Here is a 21,982-nt window from a genome sequence, read left to right on the forward strand (position 1 = left end):
GCTTCGTAAGGTGAAATAACAAATGATCAACAGTATTAAAGAATTCACAAAAATCCAAAAGACTGGCAGCATAAATTGCTTTTATAATGTCCTGTCACGGAGAGGGCTTTTTACCTTAAAACTGAAGTACTACAGTAGGTGACACCTATTTACCACTGCCAAAAAGAGAGGCAATATCTTTTTATTTATATTCTTACACAGCAGAGCCAAATCTGCTGTATTTTATGAAAAAGAAAAGAAGAATCGACTGAGATGCAGTAATTGAATGGCCATTATAGTACCAAATATACTGTCTTGTACTTAATTTAGATTTTTAAATCTTTTTTAGTAGTTAAGTCAAACAAGTCACTCTGTAGAAACCTTGAAATTATAATTATCTTGAAAACGTAACAATAGCAGCACTTAAGCAGCTCTTTGCTTTGTTGCAGTCTCTGAATGCCTTTCACTTCTGAGGTGTACAGCTGAGAGTGACTTCTTAACCTCTGTGCTCTCTGTATGGCTGGTTATTTTCTTTAGATGATTTTCTTTAAAGGAAAGAATTTTCATTTTGGAGGAGACAGCTGTATCTTAATTTAGTCACACCCTGCATTTTGGGTCCCAATTGTCAAGACAAAAGGCTACACAAAGCTGGAACAATAACAAACTAGCAACGTAAATGAAATCTTAGACTGAAGACACATTTGAAAATCCTGTCTGATTAAGAAGAAAAGCACGTCAATCACAGGCTTAAAAAAGCTTCTGAAAGGGATATTCCCCCTGCTTCATGTTGTACATGGGGCTTTCCCTGTTTAATACTGGTGTGTCTTTCATGTGCTTCTACTATTGTAACGTTTTTGTAAAAATAAAAATAAAAATTCTGTCACTTTCCATTGCGAAATGAAACTTCAATTCAAATTCATTCTGAATAACTAATAGTTGTAGCGACTATGGTGTAAAACTTTACTTTAGAAAGGTTGTCTGCTTTTCAAATGCAAGTACTGCTGTTAGGTTCTTGCGTGACCCAGTCTGTTGTTTCAAATGGAGTTTTTTTTTTTTTCACCAAGCGTGTTGAGTGCAGTGATGAGTCCCACTGATCCTGCTCGTGGTCATAAGCAGACCATAAAGGCATGTTGTTGGAGTAACTTACATGTGAAACAATGCCAAAGCTGTGTTCTAAAAACAAGTGAGTTATGTAAAAGACGTCTAGCTGAAAACTTAACATGCAGCGTATTCATGGAGGGTCAGCAGGGACTCGAGAGGAGGCCGAGGTGGAGTAATGTTACACGGAGCTGGTAATCACAGTTAATCAGTTGTGGTATTCATGAAACATTTTAAACTATTGACTCTTTTACAGCAATGTTCCTGCAATAGCTCCCCAAGAGGTCGGCCTTATAAATCACTTTTCCTTTGGACTGTGGTGAAAAATAATGACACAAACGAGTGCTTTGTGACCGAATGTGTACTTTTGTACACTGGAAGTCAGAAGGTCAGGGAGTGCACAAAGGTCCGATTGTGTCGACGCTGCCGGAGACCAGCCCACGTTTTCAGAATCCCAATTTTACATGTCAAGCCCTCCTTAACATTTTGATCACTTAATTGGGTTCTTGAGGTGGTAGTTATGATATCAAATGTTAGCGAACATAGAGGGCAGTTACAGGAGGAAAACCTGATGGAGAGAAAGGTGAGCGTGACGGAGCTCCCCAGAAAGAGGCAGGAGCAGCACGTGTGCCAGGACCGGCCGCCCTTACCGTCTGTAGATAGTCCAGAAGTGAGACAAAGTCCCCCCAGCCTATGCAATCTACCTCGAATCTGTGGCGTTTTTCATTCTAGGAAAATAATACCAGGATGGCACACTGGCAAATTGGTTTGCGTTGCAACCTCGCAGTCTGGGTGGAGTCTGCATGTTCTCCCCGTGTTCCCGTGGCTTTCCTCCCACAGTCCAGTGGCATACTGGTAGGTTAGTGGGACTCTGGGAAATCTGGCCCTGGCATGAGTGTGTGTGTGTGTGTTTGTCTTTGTGTGTCTGCCCTGCAATCGGCTGGCATCCTGTCCAGGGTGTACCCACCTTATGCATGGTGCGTGCTGGGATAGGCTCAGGATGGATGGAAAACGGTACCATCAATGAGATGTGTAGCATATGTTTTAATTTACCACCATTGTTAAAACTGAGAGAACAGTAATTCTTATACAGAACCGTCAATTGTGATATAATTAATAGGAATCACAAAGTTTAGTGTTCTGTGTCAGGGTAGGCAGGGAGCCAGTTTACCTGAAACCAGTGTTAAATGTCAAAGATATTAATCTAGGGAAAAGTACGCTGCTAGACTTGAATCTCCAGATCCCTGTAGATTGTATTAGTTTCTGATATTTAAATAGCAGAGAATGATTTCCCACACTAAGGGTACATGGAAAGGAATCATAACAGAACAGCAGAAGCATCGCCACCTTAAGGCCCAGTCAGTGCTGGAGTGGGAGAAACGTACAAAAAACAGGTTGCTATTGTAAGCGGTGTAGATGGACCTGTAGTTGGTACTCTTTCCTGTGGTCCTCTAAGCAAGGTCCTGACTACTTGGATATAAGGGCTGTGTTCTGGTTCGACTCTGGTATAATCTGCCCACCCCCCGAAGCCCCCCCTTAATTCAATGGGTGAAATCATTTCTGACTTCCTGTTTGACCAGTGAAGTGGGAATAACAGCACATACTGTAGCAGCTGCTGGGACTAATGGCATTTCAGGATCCTTGGGAGGAGACGCAGAGACATAGACACGAGGAGTAATTCACTGTTAATAAAACATAGTAAAAGCAAGCACAATCTGGCATGAGTGTGCCAATAAACGCTTCGCCCGAAAGAATGTGGATTTTTTTAAAAACACAGTCCGAAACGTACAGTTCGTTTGATTCACAGAGATCTTTATGTTATGTTAAAACCACATTAACAAAGTGTCATGCAGTCCATTTGAAAAGTCAATAGGCACCATACAGAGTAGCAGAGGAAAATGTTATGTTTTTTTGTTTCAGTTTGTAGTACCGTTTGTCCAGTGTGGCAGGAACTTGGAAAGACTTCCATACGAGCGATATCACAGGATGCACGTGTGAGCAAGTCCTCACTGTTATCTCAGCAGAGATAATGCACAAAAATGCTCAGAACAGTGCATTACTCCCTTCGATGATGCTGAAGTACAGTAAAGTTGTAACAGTGATAAGAGCTAAGCAAAACAAAACTATCGTATTAAGGCAAGCATCATATGACAGGAGGGAGAGAAAAAATGAGTAAGAGATTTGATTTTTCAAGACAGCCTTCGTCACCCCTCTTCACAGATGCGTGGGTCAAGGTGACGTCAGTCTTGAAAGTACAGAGAAGAAAGGGAAGATAAGAAAAAAGGCTTTGAAAACTCACCTCATTCCAGATTTAATAGAATGAGTTGAAAGGGGAGTCTTGTGAAGCAAATCTGTGCATGAAAGGCAAGTCTTCTGTCAGCACATTCATCAGATTGTATAAGCTGTGACAACACCCTGATAACCACTACACAAGTTCAATAATCTCCCTTTTCATGGCCATTTCTGGGTTTATTTATTTTACAGCTGATTTGATTTTAAAGAGCTGAAACTAATTCTTAACTTTACTACTTTTCCTTATATATAATTAGAACTATACTTCTCTCATTTTAAAATATAGAACTTGATCAATGACATATATTATTCAGAATGGTTACGAATAATAAATTAGATAGAATAGATAATAATTAAGTAACATACAAATCCTTTCACTGAGTCAAAAATAGCTTAGCTATTTGGAACATCTTGAATTGAACACTAGACTTGCAGTAATTCACCAAAACCATGCCTTCTCCCTGGCTTGACAACAAAATCCTTAATTTTGCTAAAAGCAAACAACACTGGTTTTTGCCTTAAGCTGTGCTGAATCATTAACATTCCTGTTTGAGAGGTGGGTCTCCTGATGGTCTGGCACGTGATGAAACAGAGTGCAGCCTGCGTGCCCGGCTTGCTCTGGAGCTGTCTGTGAAAACGATCTCCGTTTGGAGGCAACGGAGAAATTGGGTCTCCGGGACGTTGCATGTGCATCCTGTCTTGTTTCAGTATTACAAAACCTAATGTAAAAGGACTGCGATCTTGTGCATTACAAAAAAATGCAATTTTACTGATTATATATACAAGGAATTCACCTTGACTTGAAGCACTAATATATTTAATTAAAACTATTCTGCTTTATATGTCCCAAAATAACCCTCAGAAGCCCAAAGGCATTCAGCGGTTTCTTCTGTGTAACTGATTCTGTTCCAGGGCTTAAAGAAGCATCCTACCATTGAAAGTCTGAAGGGACTGAACCTCTTGAACATTGCAAATTATTAAGGGGACCCGTTTTCAAATGCCTCAAAGGAGGAACAACGTCAACCCAGCAGTGTTCTTCAAGGAAACACACACAGATAGGATATAAAGTGGAAACTACATGGATGTGCGTTTAAAACTGACAACAGATTGCAACTCATTGTCAATATAGAGGTAGTTCTATATTTCCATTCTCTTAATTTGCATGTGTAACACACCTCACACATACCCTTTGCCTTGGTTAGCAACAGAGTGTGTGAGACAGTACGTGCTGCTCATACCCAGGTGCGTGCTGGGATGGATTGTCACCTGGGTGACACTCAGGCAGCGGGATGATCTCTCTCTCAGCATCATCCAGACACCAACTGTCTCCCATCGTCTCACACTTACTAGAGGATAACATCTAGAACATGTCCGGAGTCTCTTAGGCTTTCTTTTCTTTCATTCTGTAGAAACATCTAACATAAAATCAGGAAAAACCCTAAAAACAAGCTACTGTGTTACAAAGAATCTTAAAAACTAAATTCAAAGCAAAGAATTTGCAAATAAAACGTTGATCATGTTCCCGCAATTTGGAACATGCATTCTGTGTTGGCGTTTAAAACATCTCCGTTCTGTGTTTGAATACATTTTCTCTCCGTGTCCTTATCCTGACATGTGTGGTAACGCACGCGGTTGACCGGGCCTGTGCTTGTTTTTGCGATTGTAGATTTGGTGCAGAGTAGACATGGAGTTTATTCTGCTCTCCGGATGGGCATCTACGTGAACTTTAAAACTTCACTGGGTGGCACTGTGAGTTCAACACAAAACACTTTGTTTAAAAATGACTTATAGTAGAACGATACAAACGTCTTTACATGAATGCATACATGCAATCATTTTTATCTGGGAGGGGGTAAAATTTCCTCATTTTTATGGGAAATTAGGTTTTGAGGTCCGGCAGCATCAGTCATGAGCATTTCTGTGTGTAACTGGGGAACTACCTGAATGCTCTGTATTATTTTAACATCACTACAAGATTGTGTTTATAGGCACTTGTCTTTGATTTTGCAAGGGTAACGTAATATGCACTTACAGTATTAATTCACTTTGAGCCTAAAAATCGCTTTTAACTTTTAACAAACTGCATTTTTGGCAGTACCGCGTGATCTGATCAGGAAGCAAGCTACAGCCTCTTGGTTTGGTAATCTCGTTTTCCAATCACAGCCTCATTACTGAGAGTGTGGCCTAGGGGCAAGTCACTCGACCTAGCAGGACCTTTAAAGACTCCTTCATCTGTAAATAACAGTGTATAAGCAGGATGCTGTTAGAATTTGAATTTTACATTCAGCTAACATTTTTTGTTTATTTTGTCATTTTTCAGACATCAGCAACGATTTTATTTTCAGATTAAGATAAAGCAGGAGTCAATGAACAGAATGAACAAAATATAACATTTAAAATGAAAACAAAAAAATATAGAAATGTTGTTATGTATAAGAGCCACCCCAAGGCACAATATAGAACGAAGACTAAAAAACCAAATAAGTATCAGGGGAAATACTTTGCTCATTTTCACACGAATCTCATTAAAAATAATATTTACAGTATACAAAGGAAACAACATAAGCAGACCAAGCACAAAAAGAGACTTCAGATCAGATCAGAAGCAGGAGAGAAGGAACTGATGCAGTATTAGTTACACTGCAACAAAACAGATTATTCTGCAGATCATATTGGGTGATGAGAAGAGCCTGTACTGCAGTAACTAACTGAGAAATAAGGAGGCGTTTGCTATAGATACAAAACCATTTACACTGATCATTTTTAAAATGTCTCTCAGCTGCCTTCAATTCCTTTACATTAGCCACCGACCTGAAGTTCAGCCTCCTGTCTGGAAGGCTCAGGGCAGGCTGAGGGGTGTCCAATCTGCAGGAGATGAGTGCCAAAAAAAAAGACCCTCTCACAATTTTGCCAAGTCAGAAACACGTAAGGTAGCCACCACACAAAAATGAAAAACGGTCTCTCTCTTTGAATATATATATGGTGTTTGACCTTTTCAGATTTTAACGTGTCGTAAAGGAGTTCACTTAACAGAGATTAGATTTAAGATGAAGATGTTCCAGTTTGTTGTAAACTGTACAAGCCAGTCTGATTGGAATGGCCATGTTTGCTTTGCACAGCAGAAAATACTGTTTTACTCCGTGGGTGGGAAGGGGTGTTCAGGTGCAAGATAATGGTTTTGCTATCAGAATGCTGAACAGCCTCGGTTACTGGAAATAAAAAGATCTGACCTTAGTTTCCTCAGTTTGCGGCAGAAGTGAGATCATGTCCACTCTTGTTGTCCAGATTCTGCAATTATTTACATACAGGTTTTCCTGATGATTGGTTGGATTGCTGTAACGGAAGGGTGTGCCAGATAAGAACAAAAAAAACAGCTTATTTAAACGTGTATTTTTGCTGCTAGTGCAGATCAAAACCTATCACGCAGCATTTTGCCAGATCTAGAGAGTGTTATCATTGTATTTTTATGGGAATATACCACATCGCTTGTCCACATTGATGATTGCAACATCTTATCTATGTTCCAGTGAAAAGCAAAAATAATCTTTTCTTTTTGCTGTGTACTAATGAAATTTGTATTACAGATTATAAGATTAATATGAGGCAAACGTATAGAATTTCAGCCTCTGTTCCTGGGTGTTCTACGGCTGACATATTTAGCCATGAGTGGCAGGGCGGCGCGGTGGTTAGCATTCCTGCCTGGCAGCACGGCGGCCCCGAGTCCAGGTCCGGACTAGGACTGCCATCTCCGTGCAGTTTTTCTCCCCATGGGTTTCCTCCGGGTGCTCCAGGTTCCTCCCACAGTCTAAAAACATGCTGGTGGGTGAATTGGCCTCTGGGAAAACTGGCCCTGGGTTTGAATGTGTGCGTGTCTGTGTGTGTTCGCCCTGCAAATAACCGGTGTCCAGTTCAGGGTGTGTCTAGGCTCCAGTTCTCATGCAACCCTGAAATGGAAGTAACACTTAGAAAATGGGTGGATGGATCTTTAGCCGTGCAAGAATACTGTCATTTGTTGTGTTCAATCTCCCCATGTCAGGTGAGCAGAACTGGGACAAGTGACAATCAGTCACAATGACATGACAGGTGTTTCTAATCGCATGTGTTCCAGGCTACATTTATTGTGAAAAATGTATGACCTTGGTTTCAACCTTTGGGGTTTACTGTATGTTTTGGCTCCTCCTCTTGAGTTAGAAGGCATAAACCAAGATGAAGACTAGAGAGTTGTCTTTGATGGAAAAGAAGGGGACTTTTGAACATGAGAGCAAGATTAACCATATGGAATTTATTGACATAGAAGAAAAGTACTGGAGGAGTAAGCAATTATTAGCAAAGAACAGGTTGTCCAAGGAATATGACAGCAGTCGATGACATAAAAAGCATCACATTTGAAGAAAAACCTTAAAATAAAAGTCAAGGAGTTTTCGATCTGCAGAGTGCAGTGGGGATGTATCTCAATTCACTGTGTGCAGAAGATTTCAACAGGAGAATTACAAGCACTACACTGCAAAAGGCAAAACTCTCTAGATTAGAATTTGCAAAGAAGTACTGAGACACAACAATTTTGGAGCACAGTTTTATGGACAGAGAAGACAAACATAAACCTTTATCAAAGTAACGGAAAGGCAAAAGCGTGGAGGAAGAGAAAGACTGTAAATGATTCCCAGCACACCACCTTGTCTATGAAGCACGGTGGAGGTAGTGTCATGGCTTGGGCAGGTATGGCTGCCGCTGGAACTGGCTCACTGGCTTTAATTAATGATGTATCTGATGAGGCAGCAGAAGAATGAATTCTGAAGTGTACATCTTATCGGCCCAGGTTCAAAAAGTCATTTTGCAGCAGTTCACCCTGCAGCTAATCCGTGACTCAGACCATACTGTACACTGAATTCATCAGAAAGAAAAAGTGAAAACATTTGAACTGGCCATGTCAGTCTCCTGATTTGAATACTATTGAGCTACATAATTAAAAATAAAAAAACACAAACCACAAACAAGCAGCAGCTGAAAGTTGCTGCAGTTAAGGCTTGGGAAAGAGTCTGGTCTGTATGTCGATGCGTCACAGACTTCAAGCAGTCATTGTATGTAAAAGGTATGCGACCAAATGCTAACTTTACACTAGTTTAATGTACTTTTGTCCCAGTACTTATGTATACCATTCTTTTTGTTGTCCAAATATTAATACTGACCTGAAATTGTGGGGGAAATTGAACACAAAACCATTTTTGTTCCAACATATGCGTGTACAAAATATCCAGAAATAAAAGGTGACATTCTGTCCTATTTCCCTCATATTGGTTATTTGAACACAAATTTCAATAGACTGTCCCAACACTTACATTTTTCACTCTACCTTAGTCACATAGGGTGTAGGCACCCTCCAGGGTGCAATCAGTGAGTGTGATACAACATATTCTTAAAGGCACGCAGGCCCACATAAAAACCTCCCAGCAGATACTGGCACCAGGGTGGAGCAATGGTGAGGGCAGAGAAGGTTGTGGGTTCAAATCCCGGTGGATTTGCTGCTTTGCCTTTGAGCAAGGTACTCCACTCACACTGCTCCAGTAACATGCCAAACTTTAAAAACGAGTACAAATGTAAGTTACTGGATAGAAGATTCAGCCAAATGAATGAACAGGCATAATAAGAATGCCTTGATTACTGAACTCTATGCACTCTGTACGGAGAGCTTGCAAACCATCTGCTTGAACTTCTTTTTTAATGGAAAAATTATGTTCTCAGCCCTAGTTTCAGCTTGTGGTTCAGAGGCATCAGTGGTGTGAGCTCAGGCTTAGCTGTCAGTGATGGGGATTCTAGTCTTAGACTAACGCGATGGGGATTCCCCAGGTGACAGTGCACAGCTAGTCAAAGACTTAAGTCGGGTTATCCTCAGCTTCTTGCTCAGCTAAGATAAGATCACTTTATTGGCCCTATACAATTTCTTGTATTAGGAATTTGTCTTTTCGCATACCCCAGTTTGCTCCATGAGACACACAGACAGGGAGAGAAGCTGGGGGTCAGAGCGCAGGGTCAGCCATTTAAACGGCGTCCCTGGAGCAGTTGGGGTTAAGGGCCTCGCTCAGGGGCCCAACGAGGTAGGATTCCTCTGCCGGCCGTGGGATTTGATCCGGCAACCTTCCAGCCCCAGGTGCAGATCCTGAGCCACAGAGCCACCATCCCCGTGGCCCTGGGACCTGTCATGTGTAGTTTTGTTCACAAGAGAGATGCATCACTCGTGCATTTGGTGCCAACTCCATTGTAGGGCACTGCAGTGCTTGTGGCAAGTCAGATTTAACGACATCAGTTAAATTATGGCTCTGATACGTGCACGTGCAGGAGAAGTGTCTGAACCGGCCCTGTTTGATCCTGTGTGGTGCAGGGGTTGCTGCCATTAAGTCATGTTAATTAACAATTAGCAAGTACAAACTGGCAGTTGTGAGTTGTTGAAAAGCTAATTGGGGATTTCAAATAAAAAAAGTGAAAAAAAGACCTCACGTTTGCGCACTTTGTGCAGCACAGACCTGCCGCTTTAAAAAACACAATGAATGCCCTCTCTCAGAAAGTAGTAGCAGGAGAAGTGAACATTAATGCAGAGTAAGAATTTTATTTTTTGAAGTTACAAAGAACAAAATATTTTAAAAGCATCTTTTTTAATTTACATGAACTGTACAGCGATGACATTTATTTTGATTCTAAATGATTCTGCAGCTGGAGCTAGAAGTGTAATTGGTTTTATTAAATAAAAAAGAAAGATTTAATTTGGATGACACTTTCTGAGATATTCCATTTATCTGCTGAACAAAAATAGAAAAAATGTTGATCTGAAAAGAAATGGAATCCATAATATTGTACCCTGATACAGTGTTTAGGCCTCACAAATGATCACAAAGTATTTTACAAAACAACCTTGCCATCTAATAATAGCTAACTTCTTGGCCTCTTTGGTTCCAGTATTAGGTATAATACATTTTTTAACAGAATTCAATTTGCTTCTATAAAAATAACATTTTTCAATGGCAGTTTTAAACTAATCACGCAACTTTTCAGTGCAAACATTGTAAAAGTCACTCACTTTGAAGAAGAAGCGAATGATTACATTTCAAGTATTGAAAAAGTTAAAAACTCATACAAAAGTTCAGTTTGCCTGGTATGGGTCAATTCTTTACATTGCATAGCTCATGCGGCACTTATTGAGTAGGATTGTGAGAAAGGGTATGTGCTCCATCCCGTACCCTTTTAAAGGCATTTAAATCTGCAAGTGCTATCAAGTGTGCATTCAGGAGTTTGCAAGTGCTATGCCACACCATTACCAACTCAGCAATATGGCAACTCTCTCCACTGATTCAGAAGAGATAAAGGTTCTCTGCTTCAGCAGTTTAAGTATATTTGATTTTTTAGGGTGCTAAACTTTCCCACCTCAAGGGGAAATTGCAACAATGCATTTTAAGGTCCAGCTCAAACCCCAGCATCAACTATCCATGCATCCACACAGTGGGGGTTTCCTGTCCATGAGGGAGGAATGCATGCTTTTCAAATAGCATAAGTACTTTACTGTCCTGGAACATCAGTTAGAGTCCCTGTCCCTTGGCACTGAGGCCTTTTGCCAAATACATTTTAAGTGTTTGAATGTCAAGCCATGTGCAATTCCATCACAACGGGCCACGTGGAATTCACGCTATAGAAAAAGGAAACAATATCTTATATTGTGTAGACCCTTTAGTGGAGCATGTGTCCCACCCTGTAGCTGCATTCCTTCTTGGAAGTGCTGTATGATTGAAGTTGCATAAATCTAGAAGTTGTCAGTGCTTTATATGTCCCTCTCCAGCACAAGAAAGAGGCCAGGTCTGCATCTGGAGTTAGTTCCACAGATCCCTTGCGTTGGCTTTCTTGCAGTCTTCCCTGTTGTGATCAGAACACAGAAGAATTCTCTGTGGATTGTAGAAAAGGTAGACTATAAAAATAAAATCTGATGATCGATATTCTTCTTTCATCCCTTCGACGTCACGTCCTCAGGGTGCATTACAGAACGGACTTGTTCTGAGACTGGCGTGTTCAACAAAACCTTCTACCAAGAGAATGCAACAAACATAAATATATGTACGTGTGCATAGGTGTGTATCTATCTAAACACACACACAAATACATATTGATACATATCCTTATATACATATTACAAAAGTATCAAAATGCTCATAAATATTATTTGAATTGTGACCATTAATATCTGTATTATTATTATTATTATGATTTTTATTTCCTGCTGTTCGTTGATTCTGTGGAGTGAAAAGTCCCATGAAATTCAAGCACAGCCACATTCCTCCACGATCATGTTGGGAACATCCCTTTTCACGATGTTGTATTCGTCGTCAAAGTACAGCATGGACATGGTGCTGAGCTTGGTGGGGATGCAGCAGGAGTTCATGGACCCCGGGCTCATGCCCCGCATCCTGTACTGATTCACCACGGCAGTGTGGAAGGAAGAGGCAGAGCCGGGGACTCCGGCCATGTACGCCGGACAGTTGCCCTCGCAGTAGTTCCCGAAGTAGCCCGAGGGGGCAATGATCCAGTCGTTCCAGCCAATGAGCCGGAAGTCGATGTAGAACTGCTGGCGGCAGCAGAGGTTGGTGGTGCCGTCGCACTCCAGGCCCCGCTTGCGGATGCGGTGCTTGTTGTCCGCCACCCGCGCCTGGACCACCAGGAAGGGCCGGTGCGACTCGTCGTCGGGGTGGACCAGGACGGGCGCCACCGCCATGTCCTCGCACCCCTCGCAGCGGACGTCCAGGTCCTGCCTCCTGCCCCCCTTCTCGAAGGCCGCCTGCACGGCCCCCGTCAGGGGGAAGGTGTGCCAGCCGCTCCTCTTGAGGTCCACTCTCTTCTCCACCACGTCCCAGCGGCCGCCCGCGCCCGCGCCCGGCTCCGGCGCGTACACCTTGACCGTCACTTTCCGGCGCGTGCCCTTCTCCGCGCCGGCCGGCAGCACCCTGAAGTACAGCCACAGGCTGGCTTGCGTCACCAACAGGTTCTGGTTTCCCTCGTTTGAGATCAGGAAGTAGAGGCTGGACTTCGACGATGAGAGCTCGTCTGCGAGAGAGAAAGACGAGGGAAGAATCAAACAAGTGTAAGTGCTGTTATGAAGCACTTGCTGTTAAAAGCAACTGACTTGCGTTCAGGCTCCTGGTGGCTTTTGAAATTTGTTTGCTCTTTTACCAATGTTGTAACTAGGCAATATACGATTATAATATTTTTAAACTCAATTTTTTAGACATTCACAACCACTAATTATTTGCTATTCCCGTCCCATTTGGAATAACACATTGCGTATTTTACACATTTGGGCTTGCAGCTACAAACCATGTTATCACACACATGGAGACAATGAGAATGTGTAGGCCAACTCCTCTGACCCGCCCAAAATGGGGCAGCTCTCCCCCCCACAATGAAGCAGATTTCTTCAGGAGACAAAGGAGCAATGTTTTAGAATAATTAGAAATAATTTATGAGATAACTTTTAATATAGTACCAGCATGTGCTGCACAGGGCAGTACAGTGGTGCAGAGTTTAGTACAGGTTCAGGTCCTGGGACGCTATTGGTGTGGAGTTTGTGTTCTCTTCCCGAATTTGCATGGGTTTCCTCCCCACCATCCAAAGACACACTGGTAGGTTAATTGGCTCCTGGGAAACCTGGCCCTGGTGTGAGTGTGTGTTGTGTCTCTCTGCCCTGCGATGGACTGGTGTCCTGTCCAGGGTGGGATAGGCTCCAGCTCCCCTGCAACCCTGTGTTGAAGAAAGCAGCTAGAAAATGGATGGGTATGCTGTAGATAATATAAATATAAATGATTACTATCAATTGTTTATATATTTGTATATGCATATAAAAAACACAAACTAATGAAGTAAGATGAGAAGATTTGTAAACTGTGGCACTGAAAGTGCATCTCCTGCCAGGGATAGAGGGGTCATTAAGGTGACACAGCCTGGCTCTGTTAGTGCCGCAGCGGGCATTAAAATGCAGCCTGGACCCTGGTGCTGTTTGCACAGATTAGGATTGTTGTGGTGAGAAGAAGAAACAAAGTGTCTGGATGATAATGGGTGGGAATACTGAAACCCCCACGGATAAAATGGTCTGAATGTTTAATGTTTATGGCAAATAAAGAAAACAGAGCCAGTCTGTCTGCTGCAGGGGGTTTTGAATAGCGGTGAAGAAGGATGCTGTGCTGTGTCAGTGGAAAGTGCCTAAATGAGAAAGTCGCCTTAAGAAAGAGCCCAAGCCTTCTTCCAGCAGAGGTGACCAAGAGGTCGGGCCAGTTGAAAACTGAAAGCGTGTTCCAGGAGATACACCCAGGGGCAATGCAAAGGGAGACAGCGATATGCACAAAGGTCTGTTCTCTCTTCCTAGACACAGTACTTTCTCAGCATTCTGTCACACGGTCGCAGTGAGCTGGCTAGAACAGCAACTGCATTGGGGTCAGTCCCAGCTGGCCCTGAATCAGGAAGGAGATACAGGGAGAGCTGACAAGCGGCTGGACAAAGGTTCAAAGGGGGTTGTGAATACTCTGAAAACTCAGAGCTCGCTGGGCTTCACACACTGCAGAACAAGGGTTCTGTAATAAAGTAAATGCAAGCCAAACCACCATGTCTTAAATCACCACACAGTATCACGGGAAAACATGATTAGACAAAGCTGGTGAAGAGCAAGGTAAAAACATGGTATTGAGTAAATATGAAAGTAACTACACAGTAACTGAGTGTACCTCACAGTATACGCTAGAGCACATTTTTGTGACAACATCCCTTCTATTTCTCATTTCACCGCTATGAAGTACAGTTTCCCCTCAAATAAAACTTCAGAGACAGAAATGTGTAACATTTTGACTTCTGCCTTCATCTGTTTAGTCTAGTACACAAAGATTCTCCATGAACTATGAATTCATTAATATGTTGGAACCTTTGTACAAAAGCTGCCCGTGAACCAATTTGTCAGACACAATGCCAACAGGTGGCCTTGGTATGCTGTTGCTCAGATTTCTATGTGCAAAGGAGATATTTATTTTTGAAGAGCGATTTAGACATTTTGCAAATTAAATTGATAAGAAATCATTGGTGTGTCAAGAAACTCAGCTGTGGATTACTTAAACCAAGATGTGCCTGCTTTCACTAGGATAAACTACAGCTCTCATCTTGGACTAGTCACTGCATTTGCACAACATTTCAAAATCAATCTCCCATGACAGCAGTTTTCATTAAATTAGGAAGGCTCAAAATAAAATGTAAACACTTGTCTACGATTCGTATTTCAAACGTGCATTTTCAGAACCCTACAGACAGAATATGAAATCCACTTCAACAAATATTTTTTTCTAACAGATTCTATTCCATCAGCATTTGTGTACTTAACTGCTGTGTTGTGTGCAGGCATTCTCCCTTTAAGCGTCCCAGAACAGCCAAAAAAGGAAAGGTCTGACACTTTTTTTCCATGTATCCTTTACGTTTCTGCATCCAAAACTGGTGCTGTCCCCTGCTGAAATTCTGACCAGCTTATCTGAGCTGCTCCAAAGAGCACAGTTAAGGAGAGGGGACCAGAGAAACTGGTGACGGGGAGGAGTTCTGCTCGTCTCATTGGGTTGTCCTCCAAGCAGCTCAGTCACTCAACACCAGCTTGTCCGTCTCTCCCTGGCATCAGGAGAGATGGTACGACTCTGTCGCCATCGCTGGCACGTCTGGGCGGGCGGGACTGTCTGCTAATGCCACAAACTGCCACCCAATTTCACACTGCGGTCTGCCACCCTTTGGCTGGGCACTGCCTGCTCCTAATTGTCAACGTGTGAGGGGATTATGAGCTCAGAATGTTCTCAGTCCAACGTAGCAAGGGACACAGACGTGACCAGAAAAAAAAAAGATTTAATGATGCACCAAGGAAACTTACTTTTAAATAAGGCTGGGCTTCAGTACATGAGGCAGATACCAAAATACACACCGCAAACAGAAGGACTAAACTCCTGAAATGCTTTCCGTTGCTACTCTGACAGGCTATCACGGTGTGTGAGCATTCACAGCACAGTTAAACCAAAGCTTCTGAACTGCTTGGAGGGAACACGGTGCACTCTTCCACTGCTGGGGGCACAGAGCTGGAAATGAGACTACTTTCCATAGAACTGACTGAGTGATGGACAACCACGTACAAAGAGTCCATGTAAGACAAAGAAGCTGAAATTAAACTATGTTATGACTGCAGTAGCTCTATATACTCCTGGCTCCCTCCAGCATGTCTCTTAATGGCCATTGGCCATCCTGTATATCAGACTGTAAGAAATCCTTAAGAAGAACAAAGGACAGGTCAGCATTTAAACTGCTGACTGCTGCTGTTGTGTGCAGGTGAGGCCAGTACATGTGTATAGCATTAGCAACTATATTTAATGGTCTTCCTGCATGTGCTCACCTGCTCAGCCACAAAACACAGCTGGGGTGATTTCTGTGTCATTTCTCAACATCCTTTGTCAATAACAGGTTTTGTCGTTTGACAGAACTGACCAGCAAGCAAGGGAAAAAAAAGAAAATTTAGAGCTGGGCAACTTGTAGCAGATAGCCAGCTAATCAGTACTGGCTATATAATGCTGAAAACACAATGTTTTAACTATGTTTTCCTTTGTTAAACCTTGAATATAAGAACTATTTTAGTCCTGACACTCTTGACAGGTTCTCTTAATCTTTGTGTCATGATGTTTTCTCTTAAGACAAATTTCAGAGCTTTCTGGGTTAGTGCTTGGAGAGCCTTGACAATCCATCCAATCATAACTTGAACAAGGAAGCACACAAAGGAAAACAGGTCGGGCCTCAGCCTTAACATGTTATGCTTTTGTGTTTTCAAGTGGCAGGCATCTTTTCACCAGGGGCAGTCAAGATAACTCTGTACAGAGTTAACAGCTATTGTAGTAATTCCAAAAGAGAGGTGCTGTCTTTCCTTTGTGCCTCTGCTCTAACAAATCAATGCTTCTGTGGAGAGTAAAGGGGTGCCCACAGCTTCAGATCACTAAAGCTGGCACTGTGCTTCACCTGCAGCTTGGCAGTATGGAGCTTTTCATGGTTAAGAAGAGAAAAAGGGGATTTGTGCGGCCTCCCTGCTGATAGCATTAAAAAACTGCCACAAGTACAGAAAATAATCATTAGCAGAAACAGAAAAGGTCCCCAAATATTCTAAATACATGGACACAGAAGAAAGGAGTCCTTAACCAACCCCTAGAAGGCTTTTCAATAGCTTGCACCTTGTGGAACTTCAATGGAAACTGATGACAAGTTAATATTCTGGATCACTCCCAGCACTCACAAGCCTTTTGTGAGCAGAGCTAATGTCCCCAGTGAGCTCTGTGTAGAACTTGCCACTTCAGGCTGAATCCAAGCATTCATCTTTCGAAATGCAAGGCCAGCCTCTCCCGCGGACACAGCCCATGCTGATTAGGATATGACCTGTCTCGCTCAGAGCGATGCCAGCGAGAACGAGGCAGCAAAAGGCACACTGGCTCCGTGCTTGTTACAGGGCCCTCTCACAGAAAACCTGAAAGCTCAGGAAGCGAGCTTCATCACAAGTAAGAAGAGCTGAAATATACAGTTCCTGTAGATTTTGTCTTCCTGATGTAGCACTGTGACATCAGCACTATTACCTTTTCAGTAACAGTACTTTCTTAGATGGCATTGCAGGTGTACCTGCTCATGTGCTTGCTAACATTAGTCTGACTGGTCAATAGTAGGACAGTGCTTCTGCTTCTGCCTTTTTCTGCATTAATCCACAAATGAAGACAATCTGTGAAAATGATTCAGAATCCAGTGGTTGTAGTGCGACACCTGGTCACTCTTTTCCTTGCTTGGTCCATTTTTTCCGATTCCTGTTGTCATTTCCTATAGACTTTGACAGCTGTGTTACTCTGGAAAGCAAATGTTTAAATTAAGGAGCTAGTATTAAACTTTCATGAATGGCTCATTTTAAATCAGTGGCATAGATTGTATTTCATTACTTAACATGTCCTACATATCATCAGATATTTAAGCACGACTGAAGAAAATAATTTGCATGAGCGAACAATGACACTGAAAGGTTTTTTTCCATATCAGATCAATTTTCACACTTTTTTTTTATTCCATGTATTAAAAACCTGACTAAACCCAAAGAAGGAACAAGCCTGAGTCCCGTTTCTCAAATGGCACCCTGTAATAATCTCATACTGTAACATACTCTTGAGGGATTTCTAACTGTTCTTCAAACTTGGCAAGGACTTAAACCAGCCCTGGATGAAAGACGAGCCGCTCTGTCCATACAGTAGGAGGTTTAACGGGAAAAGGAGACAGCATGCGATGAGACCCCCTTCACAAAGTGCTGAAAGAGCATCGCACAGTTTTGAGTGCCGAGGTGGAAACACTGTTCATTTCAAGTTCGCCTGACGAAGCCTCCCAGCGAACTGTTACTTTCAGTTTGTCGCTCGGCCATGCCCGGCTGGCAGCGACCCCGCTTGGGCTTCTACCCATTTGGCCAGAACTCAGGAAACAGTCCGGGACACGAGGACTAGAGCCAGTACCACAACAAAATACTGCACAAAGGTCCAACGCGCCTGTGGATAACTTTAAAAAAATATTTAGCGATCGGTGAGCATCTTAAGTCACCCGCTCTACGACAGCAACACAGACTTTTAAAAAGCTTATATTTTGGAAATAATGAACCAGATTTTAACTCCGCACCGAACGTGGTTGTAGTTCAAGTTAGGTTAAGACGGGTATCTCTTTCGCTTTCTGCAAGAAATAAACTTGAGACCCGTTTAACGCGTTTCATTCAAACCTTAACCTGGCCCTTTGTTAACCATCGGCGCTGAATAGCGATGGATACTATTTCTGGATGGGAAAGAAATCCTAAGAATATTTAGCATTAACTGCATAAGTATTCTTGGGAGTGAAATAAACGGCCAGTTGTTTTATTTTCTCTCTCTCGTGCTTTGAATGGAGCTTTATATCAACACGGTGAATTGAAGTTGCAGCACCGCTCCATTCCACAATTGCGATTCAGAGCATCTTCTCTCCCGAGCGAGGTCATTCGAGGTACTCTCAGTCGAGGTCGCACATGGGACACTCGCATATTCATTAATTTAGGCTACATTAAATACTATCACATATAGAAACGCGGTTCCTTTTACAATAACTACAGGTTTTTGCGTAACATCACTCAGTTATTCGTATTTATTCCGACTTAGACTTCATTGCTTTGCTCATGTACGTAGTGTTTTAGACTACATGGTCAGGTTAAGCTACTGTACCTCGTTTATTTGTCGTGTTGTGTGTTGCCTTCTCCTCTCAGAGCAGTTATCTACGTGACTTTAGCACTGGGGCACAGACGAAGATGACATTCATTAAAGGGACCTTGTTGTACGGAAAGGTGTCACAGTCAAACGGTGCTTCGGAATTTACATAATAGTTCTTTGTAGTTCGCGTTCAGATTGCTTTATCTGTCTGAAACCTGAGCTCAGGGTAGCCTATAGCAACGCGTTTTTATGACAAATTCTTTGTTTAGGCTACCTTAAGATTGCAGAACAAATCATTTGGAAATGTTTAGAAGGAAAACCACGCTTGAAAGTTAGTACCTATATATTTCTATATACGTTGAGGCTCTTCTGTTTTTAACTGTTTATTCTCGGTTGTCTTTCTAATTGCAGGGACAGTCAGGCGACAGTACGGTGAGCAGCCAGTCGCTGGACTTTTCACCAACACGCTTTAACCCTTTCGATTGATTTTAATTGTCTACTAGTAGAGAAATTACGCTGCAAAGGCGGGACGAAACAGCGGTATCCGCAGTGCGTTAGCAGCGGTAATAGCAATATAGTTTTTACACACCTGATTCGGCGAAACTGATGATCTCCGAAGTTTGCTCCTGCACCTCGTTGCTGGAGGTGGCGTGGCCGTCGAAGTTCGGAATTTCTACTCTTCCGTCTTCTCGCACTTTTCCTGCGTGAAGCTTCCTTAAGGCTGTGACCATCGCCGCCTTCGGGATGGGGTGGGTGATGTTAGGTCTCTCCCTCATCTGTAACCTGTTCAGTATATGCCTCTTAACAGCTTCCACAAAATCTATGTCCATCCGCCCCGCGTCCTCCGGCTGCCCGAGACCGCAAGACGCGCACGTATCCTGGGACACAGTCTGAGTCTCAGTCCCCGGAGCCGGTGTGCATGTGATTGTAAAAACGCAAGCCACGAAACAGGCCACTTTGATGATGTATCTTCTCATTTTTTAAAAAAAAAAGGTATTCCCGAGGACACTAGAATCTAATACGTGAACACAAAACGCAGCAACACGTTCGTCTTCTCAGGTTGGGTTCTGATGCACTACGCTAAAACATATCCGAAATAACTTTTTCAGAATAGCTACGATGAAGCTATTCAGTTGTTGAACATAGTAATCAGATCCACTTAGTCCACAGAGCTCTGACGAACGTGCCCAATGTGCTAATAGTTCCGAACATTCACTTAGTAAACTCCCTAAGGTTGCAACTCTTTGGTCATTTTGAATGCGAAATTCAGGTGGAAACTAATACGTGTTTGTCCTCTGTTCTCCGTTTTTGCCTGACTGAATGAACAATTTAACGTACCAGCCCCAAAGTGAAACTTCCACCGATACACATGTACACTATACATATATGTGTGTATATTTTGACCGAAGGTCCTCAGATCAGCACCCTTTATAGCAGAGAATGCCTGACGTGTCATGCCATGGTCTGAGCAACAGGAAAAAATAAATGACTAGAAGCTACACATTTTAACAGGAAAAACAAAGATTTCTCAAGCAGCGTGACAAAGCATTCACTGCGCAGAAGACGCAAAAAAAACCCACAACTACAGTTACACATAGGAAATTCCACTGCGGAAGAGGAAAGAAATGACCAATTCATTTAAATCATATCTCCCTTTTCGCTGCTGTCTGCCGAATCCAGTTTTTCCATCTCCATCCACTTCTACCTCTGATCTTTGCCGCCTTCGTTTGAAAGAAAAAAAAAGTGATTTTTTAATTTCCGATCTGCAAATGGGTCCTGATGTGTATCTCAGCGCGTCGGCAAGAAGATACAATCTTCAGTTCGTGTTTTCCGCCCCTTGCAATCACGACATTGTGGCACTTTACACTGAAACTTTTTATACAGGAGACTAACCACGTGGGACGTTCCACCAACTGGACTCGGCTATTTAAAAGGATTATGTCCCTAGGCTAAGGTAAAGCAACTTCTGAAACAGTGGTCTCACGGCGCAAATATGGAGGAAATAATGGTCAAGTTCATTACATCTGCTCCATTACGGGGGGTTGGGAGTCATGGAAGTATCATAAAAGTTACATAACTAACCAATCTGTGAATAAAATGATAACAGATAAGCTTGTATGGTTTTGAGAGTTTGCGCACACAAAGTCTAACCTACCAGCGCGGTGTGTTGTTTGATAATCTGGGGTATTTATTTTGTCTGATCATAGAAAAGATTAATCGCAAGAGTTCTGTCACTTTACTTACACAAAATATTTAAAAAAAAAACACTTTTCATATGTAGTTTCAACATCTGCACGTTCCTCGAAAAATTTCGTTTCCGTTTCTACTCATTACAATATTTAAGACGAAATAATTTATAATAATAGGATGCATGTATTTTATTCCACACCGCAGTTACACAGATCAAGAATTTCAGCGGGACCGATTTTAATTTGGGTTTCATCACTGATTATTATAGGTTCAAAGAATTACCGCGGAAACTTCAGCAGCGCTTAACCGCTGCAAGTACGAGACTACAGTATATAGATACAGAAAGAGGGGCTACGCGTCGAACGTGTTTTTTTTTATTGTGGTAAGTATTGAAAGAGAATGTTTTCATTAGGCATCAGAAAGCTCTTTTGTAAGTCCGAGACCCATATGGAAAGTCTTTTGACGGGCGAGCTCTGTGCCCTTTCATTTGTAGCGATGCATTTTGTTTTTCTCCAACCGTCTCTTGTGACAGTCAACATCTCAGGTGTCATAAACATGGTGTTCGGAGCGATCAGCGGGATGTGTAACAATCCTTTGTTGCTTTCAGGTAACCTATAAAAGTTTGGAGTGGGGGTCGCCAGTGACGTATCTCCACGATGCTGAGCGCCGCGTTCCAACAGCCCACTTCGCTAATTCAACCTGACACAGAAAACGTGACTACCTAACACACAGAGGTCTGTTTTATTTTCTCTGCAATTCGCAGTGATTTCTGCCTCTAACAAAGGCCCGTCTGTGTGGACTCCCTACTTCGATATCCCCACAACCCCCCTTACAGTACGTTTTCTGTTTATTTTTATTTTGTTAGGTTTTTCCTTGTTCATATTTTTTCACATGGGTCACACTGGTGTTTTCCAGCCATTAGACGGAGATTGAGACTATTATCTGTATGAGCCACCGCTGGTTTTAAGTATGACATTATAGAAGTATGTATATATCAGGAGATAAATGTGGTATAATTGTTTATTAGCGTCTCCTCTGTGGCAGTTTAAAGAAAACATATTGTGTTTTCAGAAATTATTAATAGAAGTGTAAATGAGTTAACCCAATTAGTAAGGAAGCATTTATTATTAATCTTACCAGAGCCCCAT

General features: G+C 42.3%; 1 protein-coding gene across 1 annotated transcript; it reads right to left on the reverse strand.

Annotated features, from left to right (window-relative positions):
• Positions 1-9,957: 9,957 nt before the first annotated feature.
• LOC148822421 (inhibin beta B chain-like) lies at positions 9,958-19,677 on the reverse strand. The gene is made up of 2 exons (XM_088930581.1): positions 19,234-19,677; positions 9,958-12,447 (listed from the first exon to the last, which is right to left on the reverse strand). Exons 1-2 carry the CDS (start codon positions 19,619-19,621, stop codon positions 11,666-11,668), a joined length of 1,170 nt encoding a protein of 389 aa, XP_088786707.1. The 5' UTR covers positions 19,622-19,677; the 3' UTR covers positions 9,958-11,665.
• Between the last annotated feature and the right edge of the window lie 2,305 nt (positions 19,678-21,982).

This window comes from Atractosteus spatula, chromosome 13, assembly GCF_055471065.1.
Source record: "Atractosteus spatula isolate fAtrSpa1 chromosome 13, fAtrSpa1.hap1, whole genome shotgun sequence".
Taxonomy (NCBI): Eukaryota; Metazoa; Chordata; class Actinopteri; order Semionotiformes; family Lepisosteidae; genus Atractosteus; species Atractosteus spatula.